The 13,132-nt window shown below is 38.9% G+C and overlaps 1 protein-coding gene across 1 annotated transcript; it reads right to left on the minus strand.

The window, feature by feature from the left end:
* Positions 1 to 7,485: 7,485 nt before the first annotated feature.
* LOC122010045 (zinc finger CCCH domain-containing protein 6-like) lies at positions 7,486 to 12,389 on the minus strand. The gene is made up of 7 exons (XM_042566415.1): positions 12,113 to 12,389; positions 11,792 to 11,937; positions 11,477 to 11,548; positions 11,211 to 11,327; positions 10,805 to 11,092; positions 10,407 to 10,709; positions 7,486 to 8,417 (listed from the first exon to the last, which is right to left on the minus strand). The coding sequence occupies exons 1-7, from the start codon at positions 12,177 to 12,179 to the stop codon at positions 8,040 to 8,042; spliced, it is 1,371 nt and encodes a 456-aa protein (XP_042422349.1). The 5' UTR covers positions 12,180 to 12,389; the 3' UTR covers positions 7,486 to 8,039.
* Positions 12,390 to 13,132: the final 743 nt, after the last annotated feature.

The following is a 13,132-nucleotide window of genomic DNA, read 5'->3' on the forward strand; positions in this document are numbered from 1 at the left end:
CAGCCTCTGTTGGGCCTGATATGCTTGGATATCAGGCCCAACGTGGGCCTGATATGAGTGGATATCAGGCCCAGCGTGGGCCTGATATGAGTGCATATCAGGCCCAACGTGGGCTTGATATGAGGCCATATCAGGCCCAAAGTGGCCTTGGTATGGTATCCTTTCTTATAAATTTATACTATCTCCCCCTTTCTATAAACTCAAAATGTACCACCATGCTCTTTATGAAAAAATAAAAAATAAAATAAAATTAGAAGGTGCTACCATAGGGTTTAAGTCTATAGCATGGCCATAAGTGGAATAAGTGGCAACTGGCACGGAGCCATACTTCCTAATCCATGGTGTATAAATTATGTTTGACACCATATATACCATCTCCCCACCAAGACCTTCACAGGGGACTTGATTTCATGTAAATCCAAGTAGGGGAGGGCCATCAGTGGGTTTTGGTCAAAACCCACTGATGGACCTAGACACCTCTGATTGGACCCATTCCAGTTCTAGTGGTATTCTGGAGTTGCAAGAACTCCAAATCTGCTGGCAAATCATTATTTAAATATCTATAGGTGCTGGGAAAAATTAAAATACAATCAGCCTCCATTGGGCCTGATATGAGTGGATATCAGGCCCAACGTGGGCCTGATATGAGTGGATATCAGGCCCAACGTGGGTCTGATATGAGACCATATCAGGCCCAAAGTGGTCTTGGTATGGTATCCTTTCTTATAAATTTATACTATCTCCCTCTTTCTATAAACTCAAAATGTGCTATCATGCTCCTTATGAAAAAATAAAAAATAAAATAAAATTAGAAGGTGCTACCATTGGGTTTAAGTCTATAGCATGGCCATAAGTGGCAACTGGCACGGAGCCATACTTCCTAATCCATGGTGTATAAATTATGTTTGACACTATATATACCATCTCCCCACCAATACCTTCACAAGGGACTTGATTTCATGTAAATCCAAGTAGGGGAGGGCCATCAGTGGGTTTTGGTCAAAACCCACTGATGGACCTAGACACCTCTGATTGGACCCATTTCAGCTCTAGTGGTATTCTGGAGTTGCAAGGACTCCAAATCTGGTGGCAAATCATTATTTAAATATCTATAGGTACTGGGAAAAAATTAAAATACAATCAGCCTCTGTTGAGCCTGATATGCTTGGATATCAGGCCCAACATGGGCCTGATATGAGTGCATATCAGGCCCAACGTGGGGCCTGATATTAAAGAGTATTATTTCAAAATAATAATAAATAATCTTACACATAAATCGAGTCGATTAAATTTAAAATAAAATAATGGGATATCAGGCCCAAGTTTCAATCTGCAAAAGCGCACACTCTCCCAACGTTGGACCTGATATGCACTCATATCAGGCCCAACGGAGACTGATTGTATTTTAATTTTTTTCCCAGCACCTATAGATATTTAAATAATGATTTGCCAGCAGATTTGGAGTCCTTGAAACTCCAGAATACCACTAGAGCTGAAATGGGTCCAATCAGAGGTGTCTAGGTCCATCAGTGGGTTTTGACCAAAACCCACTGATGGCTCTCCCCTACTTGGATTTACATAAAATCAAGTCCCCTGTGCAAGTCTTGGCAGGGAGATGGTATATATGGTGTCAAACATAATTTATACACCATGGATTAGGAAGTATGGCTCCATGCCAGTTGTCACTTATTCCACTTATGGTCATGCTATAGACTTAAACCCTATGGTAGCACCTTCTAATTTTATTTTATTTTTTATTTTTTCATAAGGAGCATGGTAGCACATTTTGAGTTTATAGAAAGGGGGAGATAGTATAAATTTATATGAAAGGATACCATACCAAGGCCACTTTGGGCCTGATATGGTCTCATATCGGGCCCACGTTGGGCCTGATATCCAAGCATATCAGGCCCAACGGAGGCTGATTGTATTTTAATTTTTTTCCAGCACCTATAGATATTTAAATAATGATTTCCCACCAGATTTGAAATCCTTGCAACTCCAGAATACCACTAGAACTGAAATGGGTCCAATCAGAGGTGTCTAGGTCAATTAGTGGGTTTTGACCAAAACCCACTGATGACCCTCCCCTACTTGGATTTACATGAAATCAAGTCCCCTGTGAAGGTCTTGGTGGGGAGATGGTATATATGGTGTCAAACATAATTTATACACCATGGATTAGTGCACAGCTTTTCTTTTCTACCCTATGGAAGGTGACTTTTAAAATTGATCTTATTTTATTTTTTTGATCAGGCCCCTGTTAGAATGTTTGGAGTTTATATTAGGGGGAGATAGAATAATGCTTTATTAAATGATACTCATATCAGGCCCACGTTGGGCCTGATATCCACTCATATCAGGCCCAACAAAGGTTGATTTTATATTATTTTTTCCCAGCACCTATAGATATTTAAATAATGATTTGCCAGCAGATTTGGAGTCCTTGCAACTCCATAATACCACTAGAGCTGAAATGAGTCCAATCAGAGGTGTCTAGGTCCATCAGTGGGTTTTGACCAAAACCCACTGATGCCCCTCCCCTACTTAGATTTACATGAAATCAAGTCCCCTGTGAAGGTCTACCTGGGAAGATGGTATATCTGGTGTCAAAACATATTTATACCCCATTTCAATGACCGAGAACTGCTGTCCTATCTTATTTTGCAAGGATTACTACAATCCCTTTGTACGAGTTTTAACACATCTATATTTCACTACATATTTACGTGACCTTGAAATTACGAACCCCTTCCTGCTGAATTGAAATGTATCGCATTTTTATTTGACACAATGGAGATATGGTGTAAAGTATTATTTCTGCCTTGCAGGTGATGGTTTACACTTCTCATACCTACCATAACACTGTAACACAAACTAAATACTCCATAAACGTATATAACAGAAACATCACTTTTAACAACTGTTTTTCTTACAAACCTATTTATGTACTTCATACAAAACATATGGCTCAACTCCTCCAATTTACAATTCAGTCAAGAACCAGGGGCTGGCGGCATTCTACAGGTCCTCCGATTATGGCCCAGTTGTTTGCACCTGCTGCATTTGATTTTTACATTCCCATTATGTTTGGACTAGATCCTTGCCTTCTTTCGCCTACCAGGCTGCACAAGGCTACGGGGACATAGCACTATAATATTGTTGACTCCCCTAGGCCAAAATTTCTTGCTTCGATAGGGGCAAATACGATCCATGTATGTCGTTTTCCAATTATGTGAATGAAAATAATGCTCACAATATGGGAGTGTATCCATGTTCCGGTGAATTGTGACGACATTTGCATGTGAGCAAGGCAATCCTGAAATTTGAAACTCCCCACAGTTACAATATTTCCTCTCCAAATCAACAATGTATGAAACACCCCATGTCTCTACTTCCATTTCGGATTGAGAGTAGGGATGGACTTTATATCGTCTATCTTTCTCCCTCCTTGATTGCATTTCTTTGGTAGCATGAGGTGTCAACGCAACATACCATTTCGACGCTTCCTCCTTACGGTTAAAGAACCATTGAGCTATCTTTCTTCTGGTATTATCAATTAACCTGTTTATCGGAAGTTCACGCGTCTCCTTGAACAAAGCATTTAAACTCTCTACACAATTGGTGGTTAGCATTGTGTACCTTCTACCACTAAAGTGTGCATTAGCCCATCTTTTAGGGTCAATGTTCTGAAGCCACTTATGAGCATCTGGATGTTTTTCAAGCATGGACTGCATTATGAGATCATATTGTAGTGTTGTGTTTGCTCGAGCAGCTGCCCAAAACAACCCTAAACCTGACCTACTGCCAGTATCTGTTACCATATTGCAAGACATGTGGTGGCAACAAAAAGCATGATGGCCAGTAGGGTAGACTTTCATAACTGCTGCTATAATGCCACGATGTCTATCTGATACTATACTCATTGACTTTGGATCAACATTAAAGAATCTCTTCGTATGATCCAGAAACCACTCCCATGTAGACCCACATTCAACTTCAGCGATTCCAAAGGCTACTGGGAGGATATTGTCATTAGCATCTATTGATGTAGCCATCAACAACACACCCGGATATTTGCCTCTTAGGTGTGTGGCATCAATTCCAATTAATTTATGCAGATAAGACTTGAATACTCTTCTACAAGCTCCAAAACCCCAAAAACAGCGTTGGAACTTATTATCCCCATTCCTGTGTAGTGCCACATAGGTTTCAGGATCCCTGACTCTTAACTCACGCAGATATAGTGGAAGATCTCTATATGCTTGATCATAATCTCCAACAACTTTCTTCATCGCTTTCTCTCGAGCTATGTAAGCTTTTCTGTAGGATATGGTCACTCCGAACCTGGCTTTTATATCTGCTATAATCATACTTGGCTTGTATTGTTCATTAGCAAGAAATTGCTCTTCAACAAAAGAAACTACAAAGGATGAAGAGCATGCTTGATGATCAGCACTTTCCCTAATGGTGCCACATTGGTGTTCCTTTATATATTTCGTAACAATGAACTCGACATCCCCCCTGGCAACTACTCTCCACTTACACGGTTGATTGAAGCAGACAACTTTTACTTTATTTTTCCGAGTGTCAACTGGGTTATATCTCATATGTTTAACCATGGCATGCTTCACAAGTTCATTCTTGAACTCTTGTCGAGACGGAAATATATGTCCTACAAAAAATTCATGCTGATATGTTGCCTCTTCAATTGACCTTTGGAGCAATCGAGAATTTAGAATATATGGATCATCAACTATTGGGAACTCCTCCTCTAAGTCACTATACTACTCTTGAGATATTTCATATTGTTCAATCTGCATATCATCAGCAAAGAATTCTTGTACATCTGTATTGCATTGCATTTCCTCTCCATTTCGGTTATAATACCCTTCCTCCTCACTCCAACTAGGCTCATAGTAATCAACAAGTGTTGCACACGGGTTCAGAACCTCATCTTCTTGAATACTAGCTTCTTCATTTAAATCAAATGTGAAATTACTGCTTGTATTTCTATTTGTGTTATGCACACAACTATACTGTGAAGATGATAGAATATTTGTTCTGGATACTTCTCCTACATTATCTGCATGTCCAATGCTAGAATTTGCATCAAGAGTTTTCCATATCTCAGATAGAATTTCGTCAGTTATATGATCATCCCTGATAAATAAATTACAAACTATTTTAGTAAATTTGCAACTACATAATCTATTTTTGTAGTTAAATTGTAATTTTGCTCAAACTAGGAAGGGTCTGATGTAAAAGCAAAGTTTTAACCACATAACACGTTATCGATATCAGGCCCACGTTGGGCTTGATATCATAGATATCAGGCCCCTTTTGAAGCAGATACATCTTGTAAACTATGACCACCACTGACTAAACCCTAAACCATAAATAAACAATTTTTAGCCAAACTTAACTATCAACGTCAAAAACTAACATGACTTAAATCGATTAAGTCTTCTATTACATTATAATTCAGGTGTTGAATATTATTCCCCACACAACCAAAATTAACCATAAAAACACTTTTTGCTGCCACCCTTCCCACCAATAGTGTAATTTTTATTTACCTTCACTACCCTAATTTCCAGTAAAAAAATCAATATATACATGTCTAAATCTTTAAATGTGTGCTTCTACTAATTTCCCTCTTGCAAGAAGTTTGTCCTTCTCGGCTGACGTTCTTAACTTAATTTGTCCTTGGTCTCCTCTAGCAACTCTTACGCAATTATGCCATAAACCTAACTGGTCTATTGCAATCCCGCCAACCACCACGAGCAGTAATGGCAAGTGCAGGGTTCATATTTCTTTTTTCTTTCAAGTTTATAACACCACACAGAGGGATGGAGGGAGAGAGACGGTGAGAAGACGTGTATCCGAACCACAAATTATTTTTCAATTCTAATTTCGGCTTGGATGCTTGGAAAAATGTGTTTGAAAAAGGCGGTTGCCAGGTTAGCCAGATGGGTAATCTGGGAATTGATTTTGGTAAACTCTGCCTTTTGGTAAATACCAAACGGTAATACGCCTTTTGGTAAATACATTAAACCTAGTACGTCTTTTGGTAAATTGCCGATTTTTTTTTCTTCTTTGTTTCACATACTTGGTAGAGAATACTCAAGTTTGAGAGTGACTCGTCTTATGTAGGTGAATTTGGGTTCAATCTTGATTTTTTTTCAAATGACTTGCTGAATTAGTTGGTTAAACAATGTAATGGTAAAAAAAAAAGATACTTCAGCACAACTGATACAGAACTTAGGTGTTGCTTGATTTACGGAAGGAAATGAGAATAGGAATGAGATTCAAGAATGGGAATAGGGAGTTTTAATCTGATTCTCATTCTCTCCATTTTACTTGATAATGGTCCAATCTCAAATTTGGGGGTTTGAATCTGTGTGATCCACCATCAATACCCCAAATCAAACACTAACTTTCAATCCTATTCTCATTCCTCACTTCCATTCCATCCAACCAAGGTGGCAAACAGGCGAATACGCTTGCCCCCAGCATCCCTGTCAATCCATCTCAGGACCAACACGGATGAGGTAAATCACCGCGGTTACTAGCCTTTGGAATAGTGACTAGCACATAAGGGAGACATTTACCTCGGTTTTGCCGAGATTCGAACCCCAGACCTCATGGTGGCAACACTCCATGCGCTAGTCATTAAACCCATCCAAGGGGACTCATTCGATCCAACCAAGCACTCTCTTAGGGTTGCAAATGAATTAAATCTATTTGTTGTGATTCGAGTTATTCGAAAAATATTCGATTCGTATTTTAAATTATTAAATTTGATTCGAATTTGTACATCTTTGATAATTTATCGAAGTCAAATTTATAATATTTTTTTTTATTATTCATATTTTTACATAATTTTAATTTAAATAGATTCAAATAATTCTAATTGAATTTAAGTTTAAATTATAGTTTGATTCTACTTTGAATCAAAATTATTTATATTTTTAAACTTTGAATCGAAATTAAATATCTTATAGATTTTTCGTGCTTAAACTCAAATGTTAAAATTTTCAATTCAATTGGTTTGCATAACACCTGATTCGAATGTTTCAAATAGTGGGACTTCTTTATAATTTATATACACAAAGGCAATTCTGTTTAATTTTAGGGATTTATGGATAAAAAGATTATCCACCGTATGGATTGATTGATTTTGATAAACCTTATCCGTTTAATAGATAGGATCTATTAAAATTAATCAATCAAAGAAAATGGATTATCTTCTAGTTCGTAATTTACAAACCAAAGATCCCGCCTGATATTTATTTATGATAATATAGATGACTTTCAAAATCACCCGAACAGCCCGTGTTTATTATCTGAAAAAGAGGGGAAGCAGTGTAGCAGTCCCCAGCAATAAAGAACAATAAGGGTTCAACCTTCAACGGCCTACTGTTTAAATCAATGCAAATCGAACACAGACGAGAACATGAAACTTTAGCGACACTGTAAACAGGTAGAAAGTACTCACTTTTTCCTAGATCAGAAGACCAATTTACAAGAGATAAGTGTGTGCTCGCACATAATTTGGATATCAAATTTACATGAGTCCAAGAGTAGTGATGCTCAGAATACTACTGCAAAATACAAGTTTAGAAGGTCAACTGGCCACCTGCTTCGGAAATAACTTCAACCTGAAAAATCTTGAAGCTAATAACATTTTGGAGTAATGTGGGAAATCTGAGCCATGAAACAGGCAGTACTTTTCATGTGAGAAAGATCAATTTTTGTAGAAAATAGCAGGCAATATCATGCCAGACTTGATCTTTTTAAGAGGTATATATGAAAAACAAAATTGTAAGACTTGGAATTTCGCTATTCCATCTTTGAGTCGGCCACAGCTTATTTCATGAAGAGTTTGGTTAGTGAAGAAACCAGACGATCAAAGGTAAAATGGCCAGATACCCGATTAGGGGAGAGCCTGTTGTGCCTCCCTGTTTGCATGGATCAATGAACAGCGAGTTGAAGTTGGAGATTTAGTCAATAACTAAAGTGGCACACTGAATTTCTCAGCTTGAGCTTGATATTTCACTATCATGAGCAATGACGATGCTGCTACTCGATGTGGAGTGATGAGGTTGACCAGGTGCGGGGGAAGGGAAACTCCTGTTTGTATGTATAGAACCAACGGAATCACTGAATGTGTTACTGGATGACATTCTCATAGAGAAAGACTCCTTGCTGGAAAGGAATTGCAGTTCTGAGGATGATAAGGATGGCACCAAAGTTGCAACCGACATGCCGATGGGATATGGAGCAACTGGCATGTCAGAAAGTGAAGATGCAGAAGGACTATAGCTAAGACTTCCCATCGGATGATCAAATTTGCATGTTTTCCCAAACTTGCAAATTCCATTTTGAGCATAGAAACTGCAAATTTGAACGCCCTATAACAAGAATTTGATTAGACTTGCAAGAGCATCAGGAAACCAAAATGAATAGAAGGAAAGTACTATAAGCAAATTGCAGCATCCAAGAAGAACGTGAGAGCATGCATTAAAATGAAATTTAACAGATGGTATCGAATTATCATCACTGTCAACCCATCTTTGTCGTGACTATATAGGCCAATTATATGAATCTTATTGTCCAATTAGTAAAAGTAAGTCGTGCATGTCAATGTGTGGCCAGATGAACTAGAGTGGATTAGCCACTTCAAGCCTAACATATGGACTGACTTTGATAGGGAATGTATTTGATAGTATTCTTCTATTCTGATACTATCATAAACAAGTTGATGGATGGCCCATCCCATGCATTGTGCAACTATTAAAACAATCTATAATTTTAATTTGATAAACTTCAATTTGATTGTTTATTTAATTAATAAATTAATAACTAATTGCACAAATCTATCAAAAGTTCTACCTCAGAATCTTTACCCCTTACCTTCTAATATTGTTTTTTCAATGAAGCATGTTAATTTACTGAATGAAAAAACATAAAAATCTGTTTGATTTTTCAAATTCATTCACATGTTGCACTTATATTAGCCACTTAAACTTTCTTTCTACATCAATTATCTATAGTAAAAAGGGGTTCAAGAAGTAAGGGTTTTTTAATGAAAGAAAAAGAAATATCTTATTTTTTTAGTTACTTAATTGCAATAACCGTCATTATGAAGAATTAGACTAATCATTAAAAATAGGAAGCCAAATGTTTCTTTGATTTTTGGTGTTTGTTAAGGTTACTTTGTTGTATTAATTGTCAATATTTCTTTTTTACTTGATTCTAATTAAAATAGTTATATGCACAATTAGCCTTCATAATTTAGTAGTAGGAATTGGAAAGGTATGATAATAGTGAACCATTGTAAAAATTACAGAGGATGATCACTATGTTAATGAAGCAAGTTACTATGTTAACGATTTGATTCAAGCAGATACGACAACACTATATAGTAATTTTTGGATTTTGATAAACAATTAAAATCCATAAATACACATTGCAGTAATAATTTTCATTCATTTAGATACTCAAATGCTCAGTCGGCACCAATATAGAAGGACAAGAGATTGCATATAGGTTTCAATATATAGATATAGGTTTGATTAGGCAACTATGATCCAAAAAAGTTAACTATTACCAAAAGGTCTTGCCTACACAAGTATTTGTATTCTTAACCATTCTAGACCTAATAATATTAAAACATTTGATAAATTTAACCATTACAAAAGATCCATTTCTTAGATAATACATTTGTATTCTTAACCGTTTTGGATCTAGTAATATTAAAACATTTGGCATATACTATTACAAATAAATACTGAAATATAAATTGTGCTAAAGTGGAATTCAATAAGTTCGGGGTATAGGTGACAAAACAATAAAAGGGGGTCAATTTCTAAGTTTCTAGTTCACTATTCATATAGCTGGGGATGAACAGCAGATTACATACCAATTGCTGCTATCGTTTTGTGCTAAAGCTTCTTAAACCATTTGAAAATGATTATTATACCAATGAAATAAAGTCTAGATGGTATCCAAAGTAGGAATGTAGCAGAAAGAAAAAAACTCTCTTGATCAGGTTAAGGATGTAAAGCTACAGTTGCAAGCAGAAATAGAAAAAGGCAATTACTAGATAGTGAATGTACTTCAAACAAAAGGAGAGCTTTGAAAGATAAAATGTAGTCAATCCTTATATCTGTCTCTAATCGATGACTTACACAGGTGTTTATGCAAAGCAAGGTATGAAGTTTGGTGCAATGATATTTGGCACGTTATTGGAGTAAATTTCTTTAGACAAGCAATATTAAATGGATTAAAAAAAAAGGAAAGAAAAAGGTTACTATGCATCCAAGGTTATAGAAACCTAAAATGGCATATGGAATCAGACACCTTTCTGCTTAGGATATGAATCAACAGAGAATACCTACCGCACGAAGAGGGAAGCCTAAAGGACTAAGCACACAATTTCTCCTTGGCATGCCCCAATCTGGAGGATGATGATATTTACACGTGGATCCAAATTTACAGTCCCCTGTTCTCATGTAGAACTGGCACTCAGGTTGGCCAGATCTCTCTGGAAACTGATTATCTCTATGAACTGAAGTAGATACTGGCAAATGAGACACATGGTAAGCAGGCATGGTAGGAGTTGCCTGGTTGGCCAACCCATATTCTTGTCCAACTTGAATCGGCCGTTGATTTCCATGAGAAACTGCAGGACTCATAGGAACCTACCACATATATAATAACAAAAAAAATGAATAAATATGGACCACGCCAACTTTATTCTATCAAAACATTTAGAAATGACAAACCATGCACAGACCAGATAAGGACTCCAATTCTGAACTGGAACAACTCCAGGAGAGAGCATCATAGGAGCATAAGGACCTGGCATATATGAACCTGGAACAACTGGAGGCCTAGCAACTTGCCAATTAGCCATAGGTGTATATTGGTGAGGCAAGGGAACAGGTGGAGTTGGCATCGGCGTATAAAATGCTGGTGCGGATGAGAGCACTGAGGTCCCAGGATGTTGCGGGTGATGGAATTTACAATTCGAACCAAACTTGCATTGGCCAGTCTTCAGGTAGTAGGAGCATTCTTTCTCTCCCTGCATTTTTATTATTGGACAAAAACACCGAGAATGAGTGTAATTCAAATATGAGAGTGGTGAGAAGTAATTGTTGAACTAATAGAACAAATATGAAGTGACGTGAAGAAATCCATACAGGTCGCAAAGGGTATCCATAGTCATTTAACAACATCGGCTGGACGAAACCACCTTGCCTGGGATGGTAATACTTACAGGCAGCACCAAATTTGCAAGTTCCAGTTTTCATATAGTACTACAAAAGCAATGGGTTGCGAAATAGTTAAGAAAATAACTACATAACCCAACTATCCAGATGTAAAATGCTTGCATTTATATAGTTGTTTTGCCAATTCAGGAGCCCAGCCTGGTTCAACAAAATACTTAAATAGGTATGCGTTGTACCTCACAAACAGGCTGATCCACTCGCTCAAGATACTCCATCGATCCAATCCCTTCAGCTCCAGCACCAATTAACTAAAGACAGTATCCAGATATTAAATTCAACATGACAAAAGCCAGATGCTGGTGAATCCAAAAAACACACATGGATTTCTCATTTAGGAAAATCAAAAGATGCAGTCTTAAAAATATAAACTTGGGTCGCCTTAGATTGGCTACACCACATCGTCCAATCAGAACCAGACATTGAATAGCAAGGCGAAAAGAGATAAAGACAAATACATACAAAGCACAAACAAAGTTGTCGAAATTCCTTACGGTTCCACGATCGCGCGGGTGATTGAAACGGCACCTCGGTCCATAGCTGCACGATCCAGTTCGCATGTAGTAGGAGCAGTCCGGCTCACCAGGTCTCTCCGGGTACGGCAAATTTACCCCGCTCAATCCCAACCTCCACATGGATTCTACAAATCATTAATAAAAGCAACACCGTCAAGCAGCTAATTTTCTCACCCGTCGTACATTCCGTACCATAACCCTAACTGAACCGCCACCGACACGGCTCCACATTCAATAGAAATCGATCGTAGAAATCATAAAGAACAAAGTTGGAACTTTCGAGCTCTTCTCCCCCACTACCTTCCAAACCCGTGTCGGGATCAGCGCGAGGGCCTCCGACGGTAAGGCTGTACTGGTTCACCTCCATCGGGACGACGGCGAGAACTCTGGAAGCTCGAGGTACGGTGGGGGACGGCACGAGTCAGCCGGATTGCGAGGGAGGAGATCGGACAGGGAGTCCAAAAAGATCGATTCCGACCGAGATCTCTCTCTCTTTTTTGCTCTCCTTTATTTCGGCGCCCTCTCTCTCGGACAGAGACGACGATGAACAGGGAAACGCGTTTCCCTTTGCCCTTTTGTGCCCCCTTTCTGTGTAATTTTATTTATTTATTTATTTTTCCTTTTCGTATTTACCGTCGAATATGCTTTAATTCGAAATAATTTTTTATTATTATATTTAAATTCCGTAATTGGCCTCCTCAAATTCCCAAATTGCAAGGAAGGACCTCGGAAGATCGATCGTTGATCCCGCCGAGCTGCGCCATGGCAACCGGCAAGTGGCCACGTGGAAGAACTCTCGGACGGCGGAGATGGCAAGGATGCAAACGCGTCGAGCAGTGATTGGACTGTTTTGCCAATTCGCCTGTTTCCGAGGTTGCAGCGGATGCCGTGAGAGGAATTGTCGGCCACGAGGGCGTTACGGTAAATCTGCATCGACGAAGGGAGAAGTTATACGAGCGCGGTGAATTTGGGAAATAAAGTCCCGTCACTCGGCCGGGGCCCGCCGGGGCGGCGGAAATTTGACCGAGGAGCGAAACGCGAAACAGGAATGCCGTTCGGCTCAGCCTTGTGGGTGCGTTCCGTGTATCGTGTTCACCGCGGCAGGAAATCTCCAATCCGCAGTACGCGTGGGCATGGTGGGAAAACTGTGATGGCTTATGGGAGCGCGACACGTCAATGATGGAGTGGGCCACGGCACGCGCGACGCGCAGATCGCGGAAGACGGACGGTCCGGAACGAGGCTCGAAGATTCGACACTGCTGCCGTTTTTTTCGAGTTGTCATTCAGTGGGAGGATTAGGGTAGGTGGGGACGTTGCTCC

This window comes from Zingiber officinale, chromosome 8A, assembly GCF_018446385.1.
Source record: "Zingiber officinale cultivar Zhangliang chromosome 8A, Zo_v1.1, whole genome shotgun sequence".
NCBI classification, from domain to species: domain Eukaryota; kingdom Viridiplantae; phylum Streptophyta; class Magnoliopsida; order Zingiberales; family Zingiberaceae; genus Zingiber; species Zingiber officinale.

Coding starts and splice junctions, on each gene's coding strand:
- LOC122010045 (XM_042566415.1), bottom strand. CDS start 12,179: ATGGAGGTGAACCAGTACAGCCTTACCGTCGGAGGCCCTCGCGCTGAT. Junction 11,328..11,476: donor TGGATCAGCCTGTTTGTGAG/GTACAACGCATA, acceptor TTGCTTTTGTAG/TACTATATGAAAACTGGAAC. Junction 8,418..10,406: donor TAGGCTTCCCTCTTCGTGCG/GTAGGTATTCTC, acceptor TTCTTGTTATAG/GGCGTTCAAATTTGCAGTTT.